The sequence below is a fragment of the Hyperolius riggenbachi genome, chromosome 2, assembly GCF_040937935.1.
Source record: "Hyperolius riggenbachi isolate aHypRig1 chromosome 2, aHypRig1.pri, whole genome shotgun sequence".
In the NCBI taxonomy this organism is placed as follows: Eukaryota; Metazoa; Chordata; class Amphibia; order Anura; family Hyperoliidae; genus Hyperolius; species Hyperolius riggenbachi.
Window position 1 is genome coordinate 571,690,696 of NC_090647.1, and position 27,222 is coordinate 571,717,917.

The 27,222-nt window shown below is 49.9% G+C and overlaps 1 protein-coding gene across 1 annotated transcript in view; it reads right to left on the reverse strand.

Moving 5' to 3' along the window:
- Positions 1–24,448, reverse strand: part of GATD3 (glutamine amidotransferase class 1 domain containing 3) — an 81,944-nt gene extending 57,496 nt beyond the window's left edge. The window contains exon 1 of the mRNA XM_068266327.1: positions 24,285–24,448. Coding sequence (XP_068122428.1) covers positions 24,285–24,428 — 144 coding nt within the window. The 5' untranslated portion in view covers positions 24,429–24,448. The remainder of the gene's footprint in view (positions 1–24,284) is intronic.
- Between the last annotated feature and the right edge of the window lie 2,774 nt (positions 24,449–27,222).

The window sequence follows — 27,222 nt, forward strand, 5'->3', positions numbered from 1 at the left end:
ATATATATATATATATATATATATATATATATATATATATATATATATATATATATATATATATATATATATATATATATATATATATATATATATATATATATATATATATACATATATATATATATGAAAGGATAACGTCAGTTTTTCTAGGTATATAAATTTGTTTATTAAAAGTACAATTTCACATAAATATTAACCGGTTCAGCGCCGCAGTGCCGAAAAATCTCATGCATCCGAGCAACGTTCACCTCCCATTCATTCGCCTATAACTTTATTGCTACTTATCACAATGAATTGATCTATATCTTGTTTTTTCCGCCACTAATTAGGCTTTCTTTGGGTGCTACATTTTGCTAAGAATTATTTTTTTCTAAATCCATTTTAACAGGAAAATTAAGAAAGAAATGAAAAAAATTCATTATTTCTCAGTTTTGGCCATTATAGTTTGAAATTAATATACGCTACCGTAATTAAAACTCATGTATTTTATTTGCCCATCTGTCCCGTTAATTACACCGTTTAAACGATGTCCCTATCACAATTTATGGTGCCGATATTTCATTTAGAAATAAAGGTGCATTTTTTCAATTTGCGTCCATCACTATTTATAAGCTTCTAATTTTAAAAATTATAATAACATACTCTCTTGACATGTATATTTAAAAAGTTTAGACCCTTGGGTAACTATTTATGTTGTTTTTTTTTTTTTTTTTAATTGTATTTTTTTTTATTTTATTTTTTAATAAAAAATGTATGTGGGTAATTTTTGGTGTGGGAGGGAAACTGCTTATTTTACATGTAAAATAAGCAAATTCTTTCATTAAAAATGTATGTGGGTGCAGTTTACTATTTGGCCACAAGATGGCCACAGTGAGAAAAGTCCTGGATGCTAACGATCACGCATCCAGGAACCAAAATTCAGAGGAGTTGTTTCCTGGGGGCAGAAATACCACGCTCTCTGGAGAGAAAGCGTTGGTATTTCTGCGGGGAAGTTAGATCGGTGAATGGGAATTATATTCCCATTCACTGATCGGGGGGCTAGCGGCGCGGGCACGCGCCCGATCGCGCGCACCACGCATTGAAAGCAGCAGTGCCTTTCTGGACGAGAAAGCTCGTCCAGATAGGCCGAACTGGTTAAGGTCTGATAAATATGCCAGGCTTGCTCACAATTAAAACAATGGTCATCTGAATATTTCAAACCAACAACATTCACTGACATATTTCATACTATTATTAGGTATGTACTCTCCTATGCCGTGTTCTCACATGTATAAATCACTCACAGCTTGCACACAATGGAGCCACCTGATCCAAAAGAGACAAAAAGTGATAAAAAATAACCTAAATAAGAAAAAATGTATACAAATATAGATCTCTTCTGCTCAAAAATTGCCCTCACAAGTTGTGTGTAGCACTATAGTCTGCTGTAACACTATAGTCTGCTGTAGCACTATAGTCTGCTGTAACACTATAGTCTGCCACTCTAATAGAGCTGCCAAATAGCTTGTGTTAGGAGTGCTTGCAATAGTAGTGCTTAATCGCGTTTCTCATAAGGTAACTCACGCGTCTTCTAACAGTTATTGATTCTCTCCATGCGGGCTCCGGCTGGTAGCCTCGCACTAAGTTCCCCACTCAGAGTGCAGTACGTCCACTTCCTATGCGTAACTGTATCCGCGTAGTTCTAGCAGTACAATAGCGGTGAAATCAGCTCTGCCTACAGCTTCCGGGCAAGTGGTTGACTGGGAGTGACGTCACTTCCCCCTGGAGTTTATTGCGTTCCACCTTGCTTTCCAACGCGGCTGTCAGTCTCCAAGCTCGTATTAGCAGCCCGTGGATAATGCAAGAGTGTCCACACTGGTAGCTTCTCTATCAGCTTGCTCAAAACTCCTTTTTAGATCGACATGTTTCAATGGCTGACGGCCATCTTCCTCAGGATCAGGGTCCCAGGGGGAAGTGACGTCACTCCCAGCCAACCACTTGCCTGGAAGCTGTAGGCAGAGCTGATTTCACCGCTACTGTACTGCTGGAACTACGCGGGTACAGTTACGCATAGGAAGCGGACGTACTGCACTCTGAGGCCCCGTTCTCATCACAAACGCGGATGGCCACGCATGCGGAACGCAACGCATGCAAACGCACGCCATCCGCGTTTGTGTGCGTTGCGTGGCTGATCCCATCACTGAAAAGTGAATGGGACAGCCACGCGTTTTTACAAAAAGTGCGTGAAGCATGCGTTCCCGGACCGCACAGGTCCGGAACGCATGCAGTGTGAACATCAGACATTGCACTCTATGCAATGTCTGATGTCGTGCGTGTCGGCCACCTGCACGCGTTTCCAAAACGCGGCTGGAAACGCATGCAGTGTGAACAGGGCCTGAGTGGGGGACTTAGTGCGAGGCTACCGGCCGGAGCCCGCGTGGAGAGAATCAATAACTGTTAGAAGACGCGTGAGTAATTATGAGAAACGCGACTAAGCACTCCTAACACAAGCTATTTGGCAGCTCTATTAGAGTGGCAGACTACAGTGTTACAGCAGACTACAGTGTTACAGCAGACTATAGTGTTACAGCAGACTATAGTGTTACAGCAGACTACAGTGTTACAGCAGACTACAGTGTTACAGCAGACTATAGTGCTACAGCAGACTATAGTGTTACAGCAGACTATAGTGTTACAGCAGACTATAGTGCTACAGCAGACTATAGTGTTACAGCAGACTACAGTGTTACAGCAGACTATAGTGTTACAGCAGACTATAGTGTTACAGCAGACTATAGTGTTACAGCAGACTATAGTGTTACAGCAGACTATAGTGTTACAGCAGACTACAGTGTTACAGCAGACTACAGTGTTACAGCAGACTACAGTGTTACAGCAGACTATAGTGTTACAGCAGACTACAGTGTTACAGCAGACTATAGTGTTACAGCAGACTATAGTGTTACAGCAGACTACAGTGTTACAGCAGACTACAGTGTTACAGCAGACTACAGTGTTACAGCAGACTACAGTGTTACAGCAGACTATAGTGTTACAGCAGACTATAGTGTTACAGCAGACTATAGTGTTACAGCAGACTATAGTGTTACAGCAGACTACAGTGTTACAGCAGACTACAGTGTTACAGCAGACTATAGTGTTACATCAGAATATAGTGTTACAGCAGACTACAGTGTTACAGCAGACTATAGTGTTACAGCAGACTATAGTGCTACAGCAGACTATAGTGCTACAGCAGACTATAGTGTTACAGCAGACTATAGTGTTACAGCAGACTATAGTGTTACAGCAGACTACAGTGTTACAGCAGACTACAGTGTTACAGCAGACTATAGTGTTACAGCAGACTATAGTGTTACAGCAGACTATAGTGTTACAGCAGACTACAGTGTTACAGCAGACTATAGTGCTACAGCAGACTATAGTGTTACAGCAGACTATAGTGTTACAGCAGACTACAGTGTTACAGCAGACTACAGTGTTACAGCAGACTACAGTGTTACAGCAGACTATAGTGTTACAGCAGACTACAGTGTTACAGCAGACTATAGTGTTACAGCAGACTATAGTGTTACAGCAGACTATAGTGTTACAGCAGACTATAGTGCTACAGCAGACTACAGTGTTACAGCAGACTACAGTGTTACAGCAGACTACAGTGTTACAGCAGACTATAGTGTTACAGCAGACTATAGTGCTACAGCAGACTATAGTGCTACAGCAGACTATAGTGCTACAGCAGACTATAGTGTTACAGCAGACTATAGTGTTACAGCAGACTATAGTGTTACAGCAGACTATAGTGTTACAGCAGACTATAGTGCTACAGCAGACTATAGTGTTACAGCAGACTACAGTGTTACAGCAGACTATAGTGTTACAGCAGACTATAGTGCTACAGCAGACTATAGTGTTACAGCAGACTACAGTGTTACAGCAGACTATAGTGTTACAGCAGACTATAGTGCTACAGCAGACTATAGTGTTACAGCAGACTACAGTGTTACAGCAGACTATAGTGCTACAGCAGACTACAGTGTTACAGCAGACTACAGTGTTACAGCAGACTACAGTGTTACAGCAGACTATAGTGTTACAGCAGACTACAGTGTTACAGCAGACTACAGTGTTACAGCAGACTACAGTGTTACAGCAGACTACAGTGTTACAGCAGACTAGAGTGCTACAGCAGACTAGAGTGTTACAGCAGACTATAGTGTTACAGCAGACTACAGTGTTACAGCAGACTATAGTGTTACAGCAGACTATAGTGCTACAGCAGACTATAGTGTTACAGCAGACTACAGTGTTACAGCAGACTATAGTGTTACAGCAGACTATAGTGTTACAGCAGACTACAGTGTTACAGCAGACTACAGTGTTACAGCAGACTACAGTGTTACAGCAGACTATAGTGTTACAGCAGACTACAGTGTTACAGCAGACTAGAGTGTTACAGCAGACTATAGTGTTACAGCAGACTATAGTGTTACAGCAGACTAGAGTGCTACAGCAGACTAGAGTGCTACAGCAGACTACAGTGTTATAGTGTTACAGCAGACTACAGTGTTACAGCAGACTACAGTGTTACAGCAGACTATAGTGTTACAGCAGACTATAGTGCTACAGCAGACTACAGTGTTACAGCAGACTACAGTGTTACAGCAGACTAGAGTGTTACAGCAGACTATAGTGCTACAGCAGACTATAGTGCTACACACAACTTGTGGGGGCAATTTTTGAGCAGAAGAGATCTATATTTGTATACATTTTTTCTTATTTAGGTTATTTTTTTATCACTTTTTGTCTCTTTTGGATCAGGTGGCTCCATTGTGTGCAAGCTATGAGTGATTTATACATGTGAGAACACGGCATAGGAGAGTACATACCTAATAATAGTATGAAATATGTGAGTGAATGCTGTTGGTCTGAAATATTCAGATGACCATGTTATAATTGTGAGCAAGCCTGGCATTTATATCAGACCTTAATATTTATGTGAAATTGTACTTTTAATAAACAAATTTATATACCTAGAAAAACTGACGTTATCCTTTCATATATATATTGGATTGTGTGCATAATAACTATACATCCCGGAATAGTCCAGCCAGTGGTGGCTGGATAGTGTAGTATATTATACTTTGCCTGCAAACTATAGTGGAAGATAAATTCCTCCATAGTATAATAAATGTGGCAGTTGTTTGGACGCAGGGTATGCAATCTCAGTCTGGTAGAGGTGGTGCATGCCTGAGCGATCAGTATAATACATGTGGCAGTTGTTTGGACGCAGGGTATGCATTCTCAGTCTGGTAGAGGTGGTGCATGCCTGAGCGATTAGTATAATAAATGTCGCACTTGTTTGGACGCAGGGTATGCAATCTCAGTCTGGTAGAGGCGGTGCATGCCTGAGCGATTAGTATAATAAATGTCGCTCTTGTTTGGACTCAGGGTATGCATTCTCAGTCTGGTAGAGGCGGTGCATGCCTGAGCGATTAGTATAATAGATGTGGCAGTTGTTTGGACGCAGGGTATGCAATCTCAGTCTGGTAGAGGTGGTGCATGCCTGAGCGATTAGTATAATAAATGTGGCAGTTGTTTGGACGCAGGGTATGCATTCTCAGTCTGGTAGAGGCGGTGCATGCCTGAGCGATTAGTATAATACATGTGGCAGTTGTTTGGACGCAGGGTAAGCAATCTCAGTCTGGTAGAGGCGGTGCATGCCTGAGCGATTAGTATAATAAATGTGGCAGTTGTTTGGACGCAGGGTATGCATTCTCAGTCTGGTAGAGGCGGTGCATGCCTGAGCGATTAGTATAATAAATGTGGCAGTTGTTTGGACGCAGGGTATGCATTCTCAGTCTGGTAGAGGTGGTGCATGCCTGAGCGATTAGTATAATAAATGTGGCAGTTGTTTGGACGCAGGGTATGCATTCTCAGTCTGGTAGAGGCGGTGCATGCCTGAGCGATTAGTATAATAAATGTGGCAGTTGTTTGGACGCAGGGTATGCAATCTCAGTCTGGTAGAGGCGGTGCATGCCTGAGCGATTAGTATAATAAATGTGGCAGTTGCTTGGACGCAGGGTATGCATTCTCAGTCTGGTAGAGGTGGTGCATGCCTGAGCGATTAGTATAATAAATGTCGCAGTTGTTTGGATGCAGGGTATGCATTCTCAGTCTGGTAGAGGCGGTGCATGCCTGAGCGATTAGTATAATAAATGTGGCAGTTGTTTGGACGCAGGGTATGCAATCTCAGTCTGGTAGAGGCGGTGCATGCCTGAGCGATTAGTATAATAAATGTGGCAGTTGTTTGGAAGCGGGGTATGCATTCTCAGTCTGGTAGAGGTGGTGCATGCCTGAGCGATTAGTATAATACATGTGGCAGTTCTTTGGACGCAGGGTATGCATTCTCAGTCTGGTAGAGGTGGTGCATGCCTGAGCGATTAGTATAATAAATGTGGCAGTTGTTTGGACGCAGGGTATGCAATCTCAGTCTGGTAGAGGCGGTGCATGCCTGAGCGATTAGTATAATAAATGTCGCTCTTGTTTGGACTCAGGGTATGCATTCTCAGTCTGGTAGAGGCGGTGCATGCCTGAGCGATTAGTATAATACATGTGGCAGTTGTTTGGACGCAGGGTAAGCAATCTCAGTCTGGTAGAGGCGGTGCATGCCTGAGCGATTAGTATAATAAATGTGGCAGTTGTTTGGACGCAGGGTATGCATTCTCAGTCTGGTAGATGCGGTGCATGCCTGAGCGATTAGTATAATAAATGTGGCAGTTGTTTGGACGCAGGGTATGCATTCTCAGTCTGGTAGAGGTGGTGCATGCCTGAGCGATTAGTATAATAAATGTCGCACTTGTTTGGACGCGGGGTATGCAATCTCAGTCTGGTCGAGGTGGTGCATGCCTGAGCGATTAGTATAATAAATGTCGCAGTTGTTTGGACGCAGGGTATGCATTCTCAGTCTGGTAGAGGCGGTGCATGCCTGAGCGATTAGTATAATAAATGTGGCAGTTGTTTGGACGCGGGGTATGCATTCTCAGTCTGGTAGAGGCGGTGCATGCCTGAGCGATTAGTATAATAAATGTGGCAGTTGTTTGGACGCAGGGTATGCATTCTCAGTCTGGTAGAGGTGGTGCATGCCTGAGCGATTAGTATAATAAATGTCGCACTTGTTTGGACGCAGGGTATGCAATCTCAGTCTGGTAGAGGCGGTGCATGCCTGAGCGATTAGTATAATAAATGTGGCAGTTGTTTGGACGCAGGGTATGCATTCTCAGTCTGGTAGAGGTGGTGCATGCCTGAGCGATTAGTATAATAAATGTGGCAGTTGTTTGGACGCGGGGTATGCATTCTCAGTCTGGTAGAGGCGGTGCATGCCTGAGCGATTAGTAGAATACATGTGGCAGTTGTTTGGACGCAGGGTATGCATTCTCAGTCTGGTAGAGGCGGTGCATGCCTGAGCGATTAGTATAATAAATGTGGCAGTTGTTTGGACGCAGGGTATGCAATCTCAGTCTGGTAGAGGCGGTGCATGCCTGAGCGATTAGTATAATAAATGTCGCACTTGTTTGGACGCAGGGTATGCAATCTCAGTCTGGTAGAGGTGGTGCATGCCTGAGCGATTAGTAGAATACATGTGGCAGTTGTTTGGACGCAGGGTATGCATTCTCAGTCTGGTAGAGGTGGTGCATGCCTGAGCGATTAGTATAATAAATGTCGCACTTGTTTGGACGCAGGGTATGCAATCTCAGTCTGGTAGAGGCGGTGCATGCCTGAGCGATTAGTAGAATACATGTGGCAGTTGTTTGGACGCAGGGTATGCATTCTCAGTCTGGTAGAGGCGGTGCATGCCTGAGCGATTAGTATAATAAATGTGGCAGTTGTTTGGACGCAGGGTATGCAATCTCAGTCTGGTAGAGGCGGTGCATGCCTGAGCGATTAGTATAATAAATGTCGCACTTGTTTGGACGCAGGGTATGCAATCTCAGTCTGGTAGAGGCGGTGCATGCCTGAGCGATTAGTATAATATATGTGGCAGTTGTTTGGACGCAGGGTATGCATTCTCAGTCTGGTAGAGGCGGTGCATGCCTGAGCGATTAGTATAATAGATGTGGCAGTTGTTTGGACGCAGGGTATGCATTCTCAGTCTGGTAGAGGTGGTGCATGCCTGAGCGATTAGTATAATACATGTGGCAGTTGTTTGGACGCAGGGTACGCATTCTCAGTCTGGTAGAGGTGGTGCATGCCTGAGCGATTAGTATAATAAATGTGGCAGTTGTTTGGACGCAGGGTATGCATTCTCAGTCTGGTAGAGGTGGTGCATGCCTGAGCGATTAGTATAATAAATGTGGCAGTTGTTTGGACGCAGGGTATGCAATCTCAGTCTGGTAGAGGCGGTGCATGCCTGAGCGATTAGTATAATAAATGTGGCAGTTGTTTGGACGCAGGGTATGCATTCTCAGTCTGGTAGAGGCGGTGCATGCCTGAGCGATTAGTATAATAAATGTTGCAGTTGTTTGGACGCAGGGTATGCATTCTCAGTCTGGTAGAGGTGGTGCATGCCTGAGCGATTAGTATAATAAATGTCGCAGTTGTTTGGACGCAGGGTACGCATTCTCAGTCTGGTAGAGGCGGTGCATGCCTGAGCGATTAGTATAATAAATGTGGCAGTTGTTTGGACGCAGGGTATGCAATCTCAGTCTGGTAGAGGCGGTGCATGCCTGAGCGATTAGTATAATAAATGTGGCAGTTGTTTGGACGCAGGGTATGCATTCTCAGTCTGGTAGAGGCGGTGCATGCCTGAGCGATTAGTATAATAAATGTGGCACTTGTTTGGACGCAGGGTATGCATTCTCAGTCTGGTAGAGGCGGTGCATGCCTGAGCGATTAGTATAATAAATGTGGCAGTTGTTTGGACGCAGGGTATGCATTCTCAGTCTGGTAGAGGCGGTGCATGCCTGAGCGATTAGTATAATAAATGTGGCAGTTGTTTGGACGCAGGGTATGCATTCTCAGTCTGGTAGAGGCGGTGCATGCCTGAGCGATTAGTATAATAAATGTGGCAGTTGTTTGGACGCAGGGTATGCATTCTCAGTCTGGTAGAGGCGGTGCATGCCTGAGCGATTAGTATAATACATGTGGCACTTGTTTGGACGCAGGGTATGCAATCTCAGTCTGGTAGAGGCGGTGCATGCCTGAGCGATTAGTATAATAAATGTGGCAGTTGTATGGACGCAGGGTATGCAATCTCAGTCTGGTAGAGGTGGTGCATGCCTGAGCGATTAGTATAATAAATGTGGCAGTTGTATGGACGCAGGGTATGCAATCTCAGTCTGGTAGAGGCGGTGCATGCCTGAGCGATTAGTATAATAAATGTGGCAGTTGTTTGGACGCAGGGTATGCATTCTCAGTCTGGTAGAGGCGGTGCACGCCTGAGCGATTAGTATAATAAATGTCGCACTTGTTTGGACGCAGGGTATGCATTCTCAGTCTGGTAGAGGCGGTGCATGCCTGAGCGATTAGTATAATAAATGTGGCAGTTGTTTGGACGCAGGGTACGCATTCTCAGTCTGGTAGAGGCGGTGCATGCCTGAGCGATTAGTATAATAAATGTGGCAGTTGTTTGGACGCAGGGTATGCATTCTCAGTCTGGTAGAGGCGGTGCATGCCTGAGCGATTAGTATAATACATGTGGCAGTTGTTTGGACGCAGGCTATGCATTCTCAGTCTGGTAGAGGCGGTGCATGCCTGAGCGATTAGTATAATACATGTGGCAGTTGTTTGGACGCAGGGTATGCATTCTCAGTCTGGTAGAGGCGGTGCATGCCTGAGCGATTAGTATAATAAATGTGGCAATTGTTTGGACGCAGGGTATGCATTCTCAGTCTGGTAGAGGCGGTGCATGCCTGAGCGATTAGTATAATAAATGTGGCAGTTGTTTGGACGCAGGGTATGCAATCTCAGTCTGGTAGAGGCGGTGCATGCCTGAGCGATTAGTATAATAAATGTGGCAGTTGTTTGGACGCAGGGTATGCAATCTCAGTCTGGTAGAGGTGGTGCATGCCTGAGCGATTAGTATAATAAATGTCGCACTTGTTTGGACGCAGGGTATGCAATCTCAGTCTGGTAGAGGCGGTGCATGCCTGAGCGATTAGTATAATAAATGTCGCACTTGTTTGGACGCGGGGTATGCAATCTCAGTCTGGTAGAGGCGGTGCATGCCTGAGCGATTAGTATAATAAATGTGGCAGTTGTTTGGACGCGGGGTATGCAATCTCAGTCTGGTAGAGGCGGTGCATGCCTGAGCGATTAGTATAATAAATGTGGCAGTTGTTTGGACGCAGGGTATGCATTCTCAGTCTGGTAGAGGCGGTGCATGCCTGAGCGATTAGTATAATAAATCTCGCACTTGTTTGGACGCGGGGTATGCAATCTCAGTCTGGTAGAGGTGGTGCATGCCTGAGCGATTAGTATAATAAATGTGGCACTTGTTTGGACGCAGGGTATGCAATCTCAGTCTGGTAGAGGCGGTGCATGCCTGAGCGATTAGTATAATAAATGTCGCACTTGTTTGGACGCAGGGTATGCAATCTCAGTCTGGTAGAGGTGGTGCATGCCTGAGCGATTAGTATAATAAATGTCGCACTTGTTTGGACGCAGGGTATGCAATCTCAGTCTGGTAGAGGCGGTGCATGCCTGAGCGATTAGTATAATAAATGTTGCAGTTGTTTGGACGCAGGGTATGCAATCTCAGTCTGGTAGAGGCGGTGCATGCCTGAGCGATTAGTATAATAAATGTGGCAGTTGTTTGGACGCAGGGTATGCATTCTCAGTCTGGTAGAGGCGGTGCATGCCTGAGCGATTAGTATAATACATGTGGCACTTGTTTGGACGCAGGGTATGCAATCTCAGTCTGGTAGAGGTGGTGCATGCCTGAGCGATTAGTATAATAAATGTTGCAGTTGTTTGGACGCAGGGTATGCAATCTCAGTCTGGTAGAGGTGGTGCATGCCTGAGCGATTAGTATAATAAATGTGGCACTTGTTTGGACGCAGGGTATGCAATCTCAGTCTGGTAGAGGTGGTGAATGCCTGAGCGATTAGTATAATAAATGTCGCACTTGTTTGGACGCAGGGTATGCATTCTCAGTCTGGTAGAGGTGGTGCATGCCTGAGCGATTAGTATAATAAATGTGGCAGTTGTTTGGACGCGGGGTATGCATTCTCAGTCTGGTAGAGGCGGTGCATGCCTGAGCGATTAGTATAATAAATGTGGCTCTTGTTTGGACGCAGGGTATGCATTCTCAGTCTGGTAGACGCGGTGCATGCCTGAGCCATTAGTATAATAAATGTGGCAGTTGTTTGGACGCAGGGTATGCAATCTCAGTCTGGTAGAGGTGGTGCATGCCTGAGCGATTAGTATAATAAATGTGGCAGTTGTTTGGACGCAGGGTATGCAATCTCAGTCTGGTAGAGGCGGTGCATGCCTGAGCGATTAGTATAATAAATGTGGCACTTGTTTGGACGCAGGGTATGCATTCTAAGTCTGGTAGAGGCGGTGCATGCCTGAGCGATTAGTATAATAAATGTGGCAGTTGTTTGGACGCGGGGTATGCATTCTCAGTCTGGTAGAGGCGGTGCATGCCTGAGCGATTAGTATAATAAATGTGGCTCTTGTTTGGACGCAGGGTATGCAATCTCAGTCTGGTAGAGGTGGTGCATGCCTGAGCGATTAGTATAATAAATGTGGCAGTTGTTTGGACGCGGGGTATGCATTCTCAGTCTGGTAGAGGCGGTGCATGCCTGAGCGATTAGTATAATAAATGTGGCTCTTGTTTGGACGCAGGGTATGCAATCTCAGTCTGGTAGAGGCGGTGCATGCCTGAGCGATTAGTATAATAAATGTGGCACTTGTTTGGAAGCGGGGTATGCATTCTCAGTCTGGTAGAGGCGGTGCATGCCTGAGCGATTAGTATAATAAATGTGGCACTTGTTTGGACGCGGGGTATGCATTCTCAGTCTGGTAGAGGCGGTGCATGCCTGAGCGATTAGTATAATAAATGTGGCACTTGTTTGGAAGCGGGGTATGCATTCTCAGTCTGGTAGAGGCGGTGCATGCCTGAGCGATTAGTATAATAAATGTGGCAGTTGTTTGGAAGCGGGGTATGCATTCTCAGTCTGGTAGAGGTGGTGCATGCCTGAGCGATTAGTATAATAAATGTGGCACTTGTTTGGACGCAGGGTATGCATTCTCAGTCTGGTAGAGGTGGTGCATGCCTGAGCGATTAGTATAATAAATGTGGCAGTTGTTTGGACGCAGGGTACGCATTCTCAGTCTGGTAGAGGTGGTGCATGCCTGAGCGATTAGTATAATAAATGTGGCAGTTGTTTGGACGCAGGGTATGCATTCTCAGTCTGGTAGAGGCGGTGCATGCCTGAGCGATTAGTATAATACATGTGGCAGTTGTTTGGACGCAGGGTATGCATTCTCAGTCTGGTAGAGGCGGTGCATGCCTGAGCGATTAGTATAATACATGTGGCAGTTGTTTGGACGCAGGGTATGCATTCTCAGTCTGGTAGAGGCGGTGCATGCCTGAGCGATTAGTATAATAAATGTGGCAGTTGTTTGGACGCGGGGTATGCATTCTCAGTCTGGTAGAGGCGGTGCATGCCTGAGCGATTAGTATAATAAATGTTGCAGTTGTTTGGACGCAGGGTATGCAATCTCAGTCTGGTAGAGGCGGTGCATGCCTGAGCGATTAGTATAATAAATGTCGCACTTGTTTGGACGCGGGGTATGCAATCTCAGTCTGGTAGAGGCGGTGCATGCCTGAGCGATTAGTATAATAAATGTGGCAGTTGTTTGGACGCGGGGTATGCAATCTCAGTCTGGTAGAGGCGGTGCATGCCTGAGCGATTAGTATAATAAATGTGGCAGTTGTTTGGACGCAGGGTATGCATTCTCAGTCTGGTAGAGGCGGTGCATGCCTGAGCGATTAGTATAATAAATGTCGCACTTGTTTGGACGCGGGGTATGCAATCTCAGTCTGGTAGAGGTGGTGCATGCCTGAGCGATTAGTATAATAAATGTGGCACTTGTTTGGACGCAGGGTATGCAATCTCAGTCTGGTAGAGGCGGTGCATGCCTGAGCGATTAGTATAATAAATGTCGCACTTGTTTGGACGCAGGGTATGCAATCTCAGTCTGGTAGAGGTGGTGCATGCCTGAGCGATTAGTATAATAAATGTCGCACTTGTTTGGACGCAGGGTATGCAATCTCAGTCTGGTAGAGGCGGTGCATGCCTGAGCGATTAGTATAATAAATGTTGCAGTTGTTTGGACGCAGGGTATGCAATCTCAGTCTGGTAGAGGCGGTGCATGCCTGAGCGATTAGTATAATAAATGTGGCAGTTGTTTGGACGCAGGGTATGCATTCTCAGTCTGGTAGAGGCGGTGCATGCCTGAGCGATTAGTATAATACATGTGGCACTTGTTTGGACGCAGGGTATGCAATCTCAGTCTGGTAGAGGTGGTGCATGCCTGAGCGATTAGTATAATAAATGTGGCACTTGTTTGGACGCAGGGTATGCAATCTCAGTCTGGTAGAGGTGGTGCATGCCTGAGCAATTAGTATAATAAATGTCGCACTTGTTTGGACGCAGGGTATGCATTCTCAGTCTGGTAGAGGTGGTGCATGCCTGAGCGATTAGTATAATAAATGTGGCAGTTGTTTGGACGCGGGGTATGCATTCTCAGTCTGGTAGAGGCGGTGCATGCCTGAGCGATTAGTATAATAAATGTGGCAGTTGTTTGGACGCAGGGTATGCATTCTCAGTCTGGTAGACGCGGTGCATGCCTGAGCCATTAGTATAATAAATGTGGCAGTTGTTTGGACGCAGGGTATGCAATCTCAGTCTGGTAGAGGTGGTGCATGCCTGAGCGATTAGTATAATAAATGTGGCACTTGTTTGGACGCAGGGTATGCATTCTCAGTCTGGTAGAGGCGGTGCATGCCTGAGCGATTAGTATAATAAATGTGGCAGTTGTTTGGACGCGGGGTATGCATTCTCAGTCTGGTAGAGGCGGTGCATGCCTGAGCGATTAGTATAATAAATGTGGCTCTTGTTTGGACGCAGGGTATGCAATCTCAGTCTGGTAGAGGTGGTGCATGCCTGAGCGATTAGTATAATAAATGTGGCAGTTGTTTGGACGCGGGGTATGCATTCTCAGTCTGGTAGAGGCGGTGCATGCCTGAGCGATTAGTATAATAAATGTGGCTCTTGTTTGGACGCAGGGTATGCAATCTCAGTCTGGTAGAGGCGGTGCATGCCTGAGCGATTAGTATAATAAATGTGGCACTTGTTTGGACGCAGGGTATGCATTCTCAGTCTGGTAGAGGCGGTGCATGCCTGAGCGATTAGTATAATAAATGTGGCACTTGTTTGGAAGCGGGGTATGCATTCTCAGTCTGGTAGAGGCGGTGCATGCCTGAGCGATTAGTATAATAAATGTGGCACTTGTTTGGACGCGGGGTATGCATTCTCAGTCTGGTAGAGGCGGTGCATGCCTGAGCGATTAGTATAATAAATGTGGCAGTTGTTTGGAAGCGGGGTATGCAATCTCAGTCTGGTAGAGGCGGTGCATGCCTGAGCGATTAGTATAATAAATGTAGCAGTTGTTTGGACGCAGGGTATGCAATCTCAGTCTGGTAGAGGCGGTGCATGCCTGAGCGATTAGTATAATAAATGTGGCAGTTGTTTGGACGCAGGGTATGCATTCTCAGTCTGGTAGAGGCGGTGCATGCCTGAGCGATTAGTATAATAAATGTCGCACTTGTTTGGACGCAGGGTATGCATTCTCAGTCTGGTAGAGGTGGTGCATGCCTGAGCGATTAGTATAATAAATGTCGCACTTGTTTGGACGCAGGGTATGCATTCTCAGTCTGGTAGAGGTGGTGCATGCCTGAGCGATTAGTATAATAAATGTGGCACTTGTTTGGACGCAGGGTATGCATTCTCAGTCTGGTAGAGGCGGTGCATGCCTGAGCGATTAGTATAATAAATGTGGCACTTGTTTGGACGCAGGGTATGCATTCTCATTCTGGTAGAGGCGGTGCATGCCTGAGCGATTAGTATAATAAATGTTGCAGTTGTTTGGACGCAGGGTATGCATTCTCAGTCTGGTAGAGGCGGTGCATGCCTGAGCGATTAGTATAATACATGTCGCAGTTGTTTGGACGCAGGGTATGCATTCTCAGTCTGGTAGAGGTGGTGCATGCCTGAGCGATTAGTATAATAAATGTGGCAGTTGTTTGGACGCGGGGTATGCAATCTCAGTCTGGTAGAGGCGGTGCATGCCTGAGCGATTAGTATAATAAATGTCGCACTTGTTTGGACGCAGGGTATGCATTCTCAGTCTGGTAGAGGCGGTGCACGCCTGAGCGATTAGTATAATAAATGTGGCAGTTGTTTGGACGCGGGGTATGCAATCTCAGTCTGGTAGAGGCGGTGCATGCCTGAGCGATTAGTATAATACATGTGGCAGTTGTTTGGACGCAGGGTATGCATTCTCAGTCTGGTAGAGGCGGTGCATGCCTGAGCGATTAGTATAATAAATGTCACACTTGTTTGGACGCAGGGTATGCATTCTCAGTCTGGTAGAGGCGGTGCATGCCTGAGCGATTAGTATAATAAATGTGGCACTTGTTTGGACGCAGGGTATGCATTCTCAGTCTGGTAGAGGTGGTGCATGCCTGAGCGATTAGTATAATAAATGTGGCAGTTGTTTGGACGCAGGGTACGCATTCTCAGTCTGGTAGAGGCGGTGCATGCCTGAGCGATTAGTATAATAAATGTGGCAGTTGTTTGGACGCAGGGTATACAATCTCAGTCTGGTAGAGGTGGTGCATGCCTGAGCGATTAGTATAATAAATGTGGCAGTTGTTTGGACGCGGGGTATGCAATCTCAGTCTGGTAGAGGTGGTGCATGCCTGAGCGATTAGTATAATAAATGTGGCAGTTGTTTGGACTCAGGGTATGCAATCTCAGTCTGGTAGAGGCGGTGCATGCCTGAGCGATTAGTATAATACATGTGGCACTTGTTTGGACGCAGGGTATGCAATCTCAGTCTGGTAGAGGCGGTGCATGCCTGAGCGATTAGTATAATAAATGTGGCAGTTGTTTGGACGCAGGGTATGCAATCTCAGTCTGGTAGAGGCGGTGCATGCCTGAGCGATTAGTATAATAAATGTGGCAGTTGTTTGGATGCAGGGTATGCAATCTCAGTCTGGTAGAGGCGGTGCATGCCTGAGCGATTAGTATAATACATGTGGCACTTGTTTGGACGCGGGGTATGCAATCTCAGTCTGGTAGAGGTGGTGCATGCCTGAGCGATTAGTATAATAAATGTCGCACTTGTTTGGACGCAGGGTATGCATTCTCAGTCTGGTAGAGGCGGTGCATGCCTGAGCGATTAGTATAATAAATGTGGCAGTTGTTTGGACGCGGGGTATGCAATCTCAGTCTGGTAGAGGTGGTGCATGCCTGAGCGATTAGTATAATACATGTGGCAGTTGTTTGGACGCAGGGTATGCAATCTCAGTCTGGTAGAGGCGGTGCATGCCTGAGCGATTAGTATAATAAATGTCGCACTTGTTTGGACGCAGGGTATGCAATCTCAGTCTGGTAGAGGTGGTGCATGCCTGAGCGATTAGTATAATAAATGTCGCACTTGTTTGGACGCAGGGTATACAATCTCAGTCTGGTAGAGGTGGTGCATGCCTGAGCGATTAGTATAATAAATGTGGCAGTTGTTTGGACGCGGGGTATGCAATCTCAGTCTGGTAGAGGTGGTGCATGCCTGAGCGATTAGTATAATAAATGTGGCAGTTGTTTGGACGCAGGGTATGCAATCTCAGTCTGGTAGAGGCGGTGCATGCCTGAGCGATTAGTATAATACATGTGGCAGTTGTTTGGACGCAGGGTATGCATTCTCAGTCTGGTAGAGGCGGTGCATGCCTGAGCGATTAGTATAATAAATGTCGCACTTGTTTGGACGCAGGGTATGCATTCTCAGTCTGGTAGAGGTGGTGCATGCCTGAGCGATTAGTATAATAAATGTCGCACTTGTTTGGACGCAGGGTATGCAATCTCAGTCTGGTAGAGGTGGTGCATGCCTGAGCGATTAGTATAATAAATGTCGCACTTGTTTGGACGCAGGGTATGCAATCTCAGTCTGGTAGAGGCGGTGCATGCCTGAGCGATTAGTATAATAAATGTCGCACTTGTTTGGACGCGGGGTATGCAATCTCAGTCTGGTAGAGGTGGTGCATGCCTGAGCGATTAGTATAATAAATGTGGCAGTTGTTTGGACGCAGGGTATGCAATCTCAGTCTGGTAGAGGTGGTGCATGCCTGAGCGATTAGTATAATACATGTGGCAGTTGTTTGGACGCAGGGTATGCAATCTCAGTCTGGTAGAGGCGGTGCATGCCTGAGCGATTAGTATAATAAATGTCGCACTTGTTTGGACGCAGGGTATGCAATCTCAGTCTGGTAGAGGTGGTGCATGCCTGAGCGATTAGTATAATAAATGTCGCACTTGTTTGGACGCAGGGTATACAATCTCAGTCTGGTAGAGGTGGTGCATGCCTGAGCGATTAGTATAATAAATGTGGCAGTTGTTTGGACGCGGGGTATGCAATCTCAGTCTGGTAGAGGTGGTGCATGCCTGAGCGATTAGTATAATAAATGTGGCAGTTGTTTGGACGCAGGGTATGCAATCTCAGTCTGGTAGAGGCGGTGCATGCCTGAGCGATTAGTATAATACATGTGGCAGTTGTTTGGACGCAGGGTATGCATTCTCAGTCTGGTAGAGGCGGTGCATGCCTGAGCGATTAGTATAATAAATGTCGCACTTGTTTGGACGCAGGGTATGCATTCTCAGTCTGGTAGAGGTGGTGCATGCCTGAGCGATTAGTATAATAAATGTCGCACTTGTTTGGACGCAGGGTATGCAATCTCAGTCTGGTAGAGGTGGTGCATGCCTGAGCGATTAGTATAATAAATGTCGCACTTGTTTGGACGCAGGGTATGCAATCTCAGTCTGGTAGAGGCGGTGCATGCCTGAGCGATTAGTATAATAAATGTCGCACTTGTTTGGACGCGGGGTATGCAATCTCAGTCTGGTAGAGGTGGTGCATGCCTGAGCGATTAGTATAATAAATGTGGCAGTTGTTTGGACGCAGGGTATGCATTCTCAGTCTGGTAGAGGTGGTGCATGCCTGAGCGATTAGTATAATAAATGTGGCAGTTGTTTGGACGCAGGGTATGCATTCTCAGTCTGGTAGAGGTGGTGCATGCCTGAGCGATTAGTATAATAAATGTGGCAGTTGTTTGGACGCAGGGTATGCATTCTCAGTCTGGTAGAGGCGGTGCATGCCTGAGCGATTAGTATAATAAATGTCGCACTTGTTTGGACGCAGGGTATGCAATCTCAGTCTGGAAGAGGCGGTGCATGCCTGAGCGATTAGTATAATAAATGTGGCAGTTGTTTGGACGCAGGGTATGCATTCTCAGTCTGGTAGAGGTGGTGCATGCCTGAGCGATTAGTATAATAAATGTGGCAGTTGTTTGGACGCAGGGTATGCATTCTCAGTCTGGTAGAGGTGGTGCATGCCTGAGCGATTAGTATAATAAATGTGGCAGTTGTTTGGACGCAGGGTATGCAATCTCAGTCTGGTAGAGGCGGTGCATGCCTGAGCGATTAGTATAATAAATGTGGCAGTTGTTTGGACGCAGGGTATGCAATCTCAGTCTGGTAGAGGCGGTGCATGCCTGAGCGATTAGTATAATAAATGTGGCAGTTGTTTGGACGCAGGGTATGCATTCTCAGTCTGGTAGAGGTGGTGCATGCCTGAGCGATTAGTATAATACATGTGGCAGTTGTTTGGACGCAGGCTATGCATTCTCAGTCTGGTAGAGGCGGTGCATGCCTGAGCGATTAGTATAATAAATGTGGCAGTTGTTTGGACGCAGGGTATGCATTCTCAGTCTGGTAGAGGTGGTGCATGCCTGAGCGATTAGTATAATAAATGTGGCAGTTGTTTGGACGCAGGGTATGCATTCTCAGTCTGGTAGAGGTGGTGCATGCCTGAGCGATTAGTATAATAAATGTGGCAGTTGTTTGGACGCAGGGTATGCAATCTCAGTCTGGTAGAGGTGGTGCATGCCTGAGCGATTAGTATAATAAATGTCGCACTTGTTTGGACGCAGGGTATGCATTCTCAGTCTGGTAGAGGTGGTGCATGCCTGAGCGACTAACCAGTCAATTGCAGCATGCCCCCTTCTTGTTTAAACAATGCTCATTGCCTGACTGACCTGCTGATCCTGTGCATCTAATACATTTTATCCAAGCATGCAGATCAGGTGCTGACAGAATTATACTATACGATGCATCAGCGTGCGCACGCCTACAACGCATGCGCCACTGCTGCTGAAAGCCTGCATGTGCATATCAAGCTCAGAATCCCCCATGAGGAGCTGCACCAGTCCTGTCAGATTTCCCTTGGATTCTCTGTATGACCATAGATGTGCATATGGGAAGCACCGCCACCGGAAGCATGGAGGGAGGAGCAGGGTGGGGTGGCTCCTCCTACTGATGGATAGGTTGAAAGGAACCTGAGGTGAGAGTTATATGGAGGCTGCCATATTTATTTCCTTTTAGACAATACCAGTTGCCTGGCAGTCCTGCTGATCCTCTGCCTCTAATACTTTTAGCCTGAGACCCTGAACAAGCATGCAGCAGATCAGGTGCTCTAAGGTTTTACTGGTTTACCCACATGCTTGTTCCAGGGTTTTGATAGACACTGCATATGCCAGAAGATAAGCCAGGCAATCTGTATTCTTTACAAAGAAATAAATATGGCAGTCTCCATATCCCTCTTACTTCAGTTGTCCTTTAAAGGATACCCCAACTGAAATGTGACATAATGAGATAGACATGGGTATGTACAGTGCCTAGCACACAGATAACTATGCTGTGTTCCTTTTTTTATTTTTCTGCCTGAAAGAGTTAAATATAAGGTATGTAAGTGGCTGACTCAGTCCTGACTCAGACAGGAAGTGACTACAGTGTGACCCTCACTGATAAGAAATTCCAACTATAAAACACTTTCCTAGCAGAAAATGGCTTGTGAGAGCAAGAAAGAGGTAAAAAGGGGGGATTTCTTATCAGTGAGGGTCACACTGTAGTCACTTCCTGTCTGAGTCAGGACTGAGTCAGCCACTTACATACCTGATATTTAACTCTTTCAGGCAGAGAAAGAAAAAAAGGAACACAGCATAATTATTTGTGTGCTAGGCACTGTACATACACATGTCTATCTCATCATGTCACATTTCAGTTGGGGTATCCTTTAAGGACTGAGATGAGATATCCCAGCTCCTGGAGGTCACATGTCCCTCCCTGAAGCTCCTCCCCATGGAAGTCACATGTCCCTTCCCACAGCTCCTCCCCCTGGAAGTCACATGTCCCTCCCCACAGCTCCTCCCCCTGGAGGTCACATGTCCCTCCCTGAAGCTCCTCCCCCTGGAAGTCATGTGTCCCTTCCCACAGCTCCTCCCCCTGGAAGTCACATGTCCCTCCCCACAGCTCCTCCTCCTGGAGGTCACATGTCCCTCCCTGAAGCTCCTCCCCCTGGAAGTCACATGTCCCTCCCCACAGCTCCTCCTCCTAGAGGTCACATGTGTCCCTCCCACAGCTCCTCCCCCTGGAAGTCACATGTGTCCCTCCCACAGCTCCTCCCCCTGGAAGTCACATGTGTCCCTCCCACAGCTCCTCCCCTGGAAGTCATGTGTCCCTCCCACAGCTCCTCCCCCTGGAAGTCCCGTGTCCCTCCCCACAGCTCCTCCTCCTGGAAGTCACGTGTCCCTCTACACAGCTCCTCCCCCTGGAAGTCACGTGTCCCTTCCCACAGCTCCTCCCCCTGGAAGTCACATGTGTCCCTCCCACAGCTCCTCCCCCTGGAAGTCACGTGTCCCTCCCCACAGCTCCTCCCCCTGGAAGTCACGTGTCCCTCCCCACAGCTCCTCCCCCTGGAAGTCACATGTGTCCCTCCCACAGCTCCTCCCCCTGGAAGTCACACGTCCCTCCCACAGCTCCTCCCCCTGGAAGTCACACGTCCCTCCCACAGCTGCTCCTCCTCGAAGTCACATGTGCCCCTCCCACAGCTCCTCCCCCTGGAAGTCACGTGTCCCTCCCCACAGCTCCTCCTCCTGGAGGTCACATGTGTCCCTCCCACAGCTCCTCCCCCTGGAAGTCACATGTCCGTCTCACAGCTCCTCCCCTGGAAGGCATGTGTCCCTCCCACAGCTCCTGCCCCTGGAGGTCACATGTCCCTCCGCACAGCTCCTCCTCCTCGAAGTCACATGTGTCCCTCCCACAGCTCCTCCCCCTGGAAGTCACATGTCCCTCCCCACAGCTCCTCCCCCTGGAGGTCACATGTGTCCCTCCCACAGCTCCTCTCCCTGGAAGTCACATGTGTCCCTCCCACAGCTCCTCCCCCTGGAAGTCACATGTGTCCCTCCCACAGCTCCTCCCCCTGGAAGTCACATGTGTCCCTCCCACAGCTCCTCCCCCTGGAAGTCATGTGTCCCTCCCCACAGCTCCTCCCCTGGAAGTCACATGTGTCCCTCCCACAGCTCCTCCCCCTGGAAGTCACGTGTCCCTCCCATTGCTCCTCCCCCTGGAAGTCACATGTCCCTCCCTACAGCTCCTCCCCCTGGAAGTCACATGTCCCTCCCCACAGATCCTCCCCCTGGAGGTCACATGTGTCCCTCATACAGCTCCTCTCCCTGGAAGTCACATGTGTCCCTCCCACAGCTCCTCCCCTGGAAGTCACATGTGTCCCTCCCACAGCTCCTCCCCCTGGAAGTCACATGTGTCCCTCCCACAGCTCCTCCCCCTGGAAGTCACATGTCCCTCCCACAGCTCCTCCCCCTGGAAGTCACGTGTCCCTCCCACTGCTCCTCCCCCTGGAAGTCACATGTCCCTCCCTACAGCTCCTCCCCCTGGAAGTCACATGTCCCTCCCCACAGCTCCTCCCCCTGGAGGTCACATGTGTCCCTCCCACAGCTCCTCTCCCTGGAAGTCACATGTGTCCCTCCCACAGCTCCTCTCCCTGGAAGTCACATGTGTCCCTCCCACAGCTCCTCCCCTGGAAGTCACATGTGTCCCTCCCACAGCTCCTCCCCCTGGAAGTCACATGAGTCCCTTCCACAGCTCCTCCCCCTGGAAGTCACATGAGTCCCTCCCACAGCTCCTCCCCCTGGAAGTCACATGTCCCTCCCACAGCTCCTCCCCCTGGAAGTCACATGTCCCTCCCACAGCTCCTCCCCCTGGAAGTCACATGTCCCTCCCACAGCTCCTCCCCTGGAAGTCACGTGTCCCTCCCACAGCTCCTCCCCCTGGAAGTCACGTGTCCCTCCCCACAGCTCCTCCCCCTGGAAGTCACGTGTCCCTCCCCACAGCTCCTCCCCATGGAAGTCACGTGTCCCTCCCCACAGCTCCTCCCCATGGAAGTCACGTGTCCCTCCCCACAGCTCCTCCCCCTGGAAGTCACATGTGTCCCTCCCACAGCTCCTCCCCCTGGAAGTCACGTGTCCCTCCCACAGCTCCTCCCCCTGGAAGTCACATGTGTCCCTCCCACAGCTCCTCCCCCTGGAAGTCACATGTGTCCCTCCCACAGCTCCTCCCCCTGGAAGTCACGTGTCCCTCCCCACAGCTCCTCCCCCTGGAAGTCACATGTCCCTCCCACAGCTCCTCCCCCTGGAAGTCACATGTGTCCCTCCCACAGCTCCTCCCCCTGGAAGTCACGTGTCCCTCCCACTGCTCCTCCCCCTGGAAGTCACATGTGTCCCTCCCACAGCTCCTCCCCCTGGAAGTCACATGTCCCTCCCCACAGCTCCTTCTCCTAGAAGTCACATGTGTCCCTCCCACAGCTCCTCCCCTGGAAGTCACATGTGTCCCTCCCACAGCTCCTCCCCCTGGAAGTCAGATGTGTCCCTCCCACAGCTCCTCCCCCTGGAAGTCACATGAGTCCCTTCCACAGCTCCTCCCCCTGGAAGTCACATGAGTCCCTCCCACAGCTCCTCCCCCTGGAAGTCACATGTCCCTCCCACAGCTCCTCCCCCTGGAAGTCACATGTCCCTCCCACAGCTCCTCCCCCTGGAAGTCACATGTCCCTCCCACAGCTCCTCCCCTGGAAGTCATGTGTCCCTCCCCACAGCTCCTCCCCATGGAAGTCACGTGTCCCTCCCCACAGCTCCTCCCCATGGAAGTCACGTGTCCCTCCCCACAGCTCCTCCCCCTGGAAGTCACATGTGTCCCTCCCACAGCTCCTCCCCCTGGAAGTCACGTGTCCCTCCCACAGCTCCTCCCCCTGGAAGTCACATGTGTCCCTCCCACAGCTCCTCCCCCTGGAAGTCACATGTGTCCCTCCCACAGCTCCTCCCCCTGGAAGTCACGTGTCCCTCCCCACAGCTCCTCCCCCTGGAAGTCACATGTCCCTCCCACAGCTCCTCCCCCTGGAAGTCACATGTGTCCCTCCCACAGCTCCTCCCCCTGGAAGTCACGTGTCCCTCCCACTGCTCCTCCCCCTGGAAGTCACATGTGTCCCTCCCACAGCTCCTCCCCCTGGAAGTCACATGTCCCTCCCCACAGCTCCTTCTCCTAGAAGTCACATGTGTCCCTCCCACAGCTCCTCCCCTGGAAGTCACATGTGTCCCTCCCACAGCTCCTCCCCCTGGAAGTCAGATGTGTCCCTCCCACAGCTCCTCCCCCTGGAAGTCACGTGTCCCTCCCCACAGCTCCTCCCCCTGGAAGTCACGTGTCCCTCCCCACAGCTCCTCCCCCTGGAAGTCACGTGCCCCTCCCCACAGCTCCTCCCCCTGGAAGTCACGTGTCCCTCCCACAGCTCCTCCCCCTGGAAGTCAGATGTGTCCCTCCCACAGCTCCTCCCCCTGGAAGTCACATGTTCCTCCCACAGCTCCTCCCCCTGGAAGTCACGTGTGTCCTACCTCCGTGGAGGGACACATGTGACCTTCAGTGGGAGGAGTTACGGAGAGGGAAAGGGCGGGGTCAGAGAGCTCAGCATACAATGGACATTACAGAAAGGGGCGGAGTCAGTCTACAGGGTGACATCACTTGCAGGGGGCGGGGTCTGGCACATTGCCCAGTGACGTCAGACAGACAGGTAGGAGGGGGCGGGGTCATACACACCACAGCCACGCGGGCGGAGGGGTTTCCCGGGGTGACGTGCAGGGATCGGGGGGCCCCCAGGAGGGGGAGGAGCCGTGCAGAGCTCCGGAGACCCAGCAGTGCCGCCATCTTCCTGCGCAGCGCTAGCCCCGCCCTCTGCGCCATCTTCTGCCGTGGCTGGGCGGAGCTGCTCCTTCTGTCATAAGGGGGCGTCTCTGTGGGCGGGCCTCGGCAGTACTAGTCTCGCTGCAGCCACGCCCCTCCTGTTCGGAGGGTAGAGACGGCTGCCAGCCCCGCCCCCCGCAGGCGGAGTGTATGGGCGGGGCTATGATTGCGGAATGGGAAGAGGTCACAGCAGGAGCGGGTCAGGTGACAGATGGGGACCCCGCCCCCGGCACAGTAATAGGCGGTACATCGGGCCCCTCCCTCTATCAGCTCTGTATTGCTCCTCCCCGCCCCCTTCTGGCACCTGTGACACTGGGGCTGGCCCTGTGTAGAGTGCTTGGGGGCCCCTCCCTCTGCCTATACTAATATTAGCTCTGTATTGCTCACTTTCCTCCCCGCCCCCTTCTTATTATGTATAGAGTGCTTGGGGGGGGGGGGGCATATAACACCTGCACCGGGGCCCACAGCTCCTCAGCTCCTCCTCTGGTCACCGCAGATTCCGCTGTGCTGAGAACAATGTCTCCGGGTAACCAGCAGCTCTCATGTATAGAGTGCTTGGGGGGGCCCATGTAACACCTGCACCGGGGCCCACAGCTCCTCAGCTACGCCTCTGGTCACCGCAGATTCCGCTGTGCTGAGAACAATGTCTCCGGGTAACCAGCAGCTCTCATGTATAGAGTGCTTGGGGGGGCCCATGTAACACCTGCACCGGGGCCCACAGCTCCTCAGCTACGCCTCTGGTCACCGCAGATTCCGCTGTGCTGAGAACAATGTCTCCGGGTAACCAGCAGCTCTCATGTATAGAGTGCTTGGGGGGGCCCATGTAACACCTGCACCAGGGCCCACAGCTCCTCCTCTGGTCACCGCAGATTCCGCTGTGCTGAGAACAATGTCTCCGGGTAACCAGCAGCTCTCATGTATAGAGTGCTTGGGGGGGCCCATGTAACACCTGCACCGGGGCCCACAGCTCCTCAGCTCCTCCTCTGGTCACCGCAGATTCCGCTGTGCTGAGAACAATGTCTCCGGGTAACCAGCAGCTCTCATGTATAGAGTGCTTGGGGGGGCCCATGTAACACCTGCACCGGGGCCCACAGCTCCTCAGCTACGCCTCTGGTCACCGCAGATTCCGCTGTGCTGAGAACAATGTCTCCGGGTAACCAGCAGCTCTCATGTATAGAGTGCTTGGGGGGGCCCATGTAACACCTGCACCGGGGCCCACAGCTCCTCAGCTACGCCTCTGGTCACCGCAGATTCCGCTGTGCTGAGAACAATGTCTCCGGGTAACCAGCAGCTCTCATGTATAGAGTGCTTGGGGGGGCCCATGTAACACCTGCACCAGGGCCCACAGCTCCTCCTCTGGTCACCGCAGATTCCGCTGTGCTGAGAACAATGTCTCCGGGTAACCAGCAGCTCTCATGTATAGAGTGCTTGGGGGGGCCCATGTAACACCTGCACCGGGGCCCACAGCTCCTCAGCTCCTCCTCTGGTCACCGCAGATTCCGCTGTGCTGAGAACAATGTCTCCGGGTAACCAGCAGCTCTCATGTATAGAGTGCTTGGGGGGGCCCATGTAACACCTGCACCGGGGCCCACAGCTCCTCAGCTACGCCTCTGGTCACCGCAGATTCCGCTGTGCTGAGAACAATGTCTCCGGGTAACCAGCAGCTCTCATGTATAGAGTGCTTGGGGGGGCCCATGTAACACCTGCACCGGGGCCCACAGCTCCTCAGCTACGCCTCTGGTCACCTCAGATTCCGCTGTGCTGAGAACAATGTCTCCGGGTAACCAGCAGCTCTCATGTATAGAGTGCTTGGGGGGGCCCATGTAAGACCTGCACCGGGGCCCACAGCTCCTCCTCTGGTCACCGCAGATTCCGCTGTGCTGAGAACAATGTCTCCAGGTAACCAGCGGTTCTCATGTATAGAGTGCTTGGGGGGGCCCATGTAAGACCTGCACCGGGGCCCACAGCTCCTCCTCTGGTCACCGCAGATTCCGCTGTGCTGAGAACAATGTCTCCGGGTAACCAGCAGCTCTCATGTATAGAGTGCTTGGGGGGGCCCATGTAACACCTGCACCGGGGCCCACAGCTCCTCAGCTACGCCTCTGGTCACCGCAGATTCCGCTGTGCTGAGAACAATGTCTCCGGGTAACCAGCAGCTCTCATGTATAGAGTGCTTGGGGGGGCCCATGTAAGACCTGCACCGGGGCCCACAGCTCCTCCTCTGGTCACCGCAGATTCCGCTGTGCTGAGAACAATGTCTCCAGGTAACCAGCGGTTCTCATGTATAGAGTGCTTGGGGGGGCCCATATAACACCTGCACCGGGGCCCACAGCTCCTCAGCTACGCCTCTGGTCACCGCAGATTCCGCTGTGCTGAGAACAATGTCTCCGGGTAACCAGCGGCTCTCATGTATAGAGTGCTTGGGGGGGCCCATATAACACCTGCACCAGGGCCCACAGCTCCTCAGCTACGCCTCTGGTCACCGCAGATTCCGCTGTGCTGAGAACAATGTCTCCGGGTAACCAGCAGCTCTCATGTATAGAGTGCTTGGGGGGGCCCATGTAAGACCTGCACCGGGGCCCACAGCTCCTCCTCTGGTCACCGCAGATTCCGCTGTGCTGAGAACAATGTCTCCGGGTAACCAGCAGCTCTCATGTATAGAGTGCTTGGGGGGGCCCATGTAAGACCTGCACCAGGGCCCACAGCTCCTCAGCTACGCCTCTGGTCACCGCAGATTCCGCTGTGCTGAGAACAATGTCTCCGGGTAACCAGCGGTTCTCAGGAATTCTCAGAT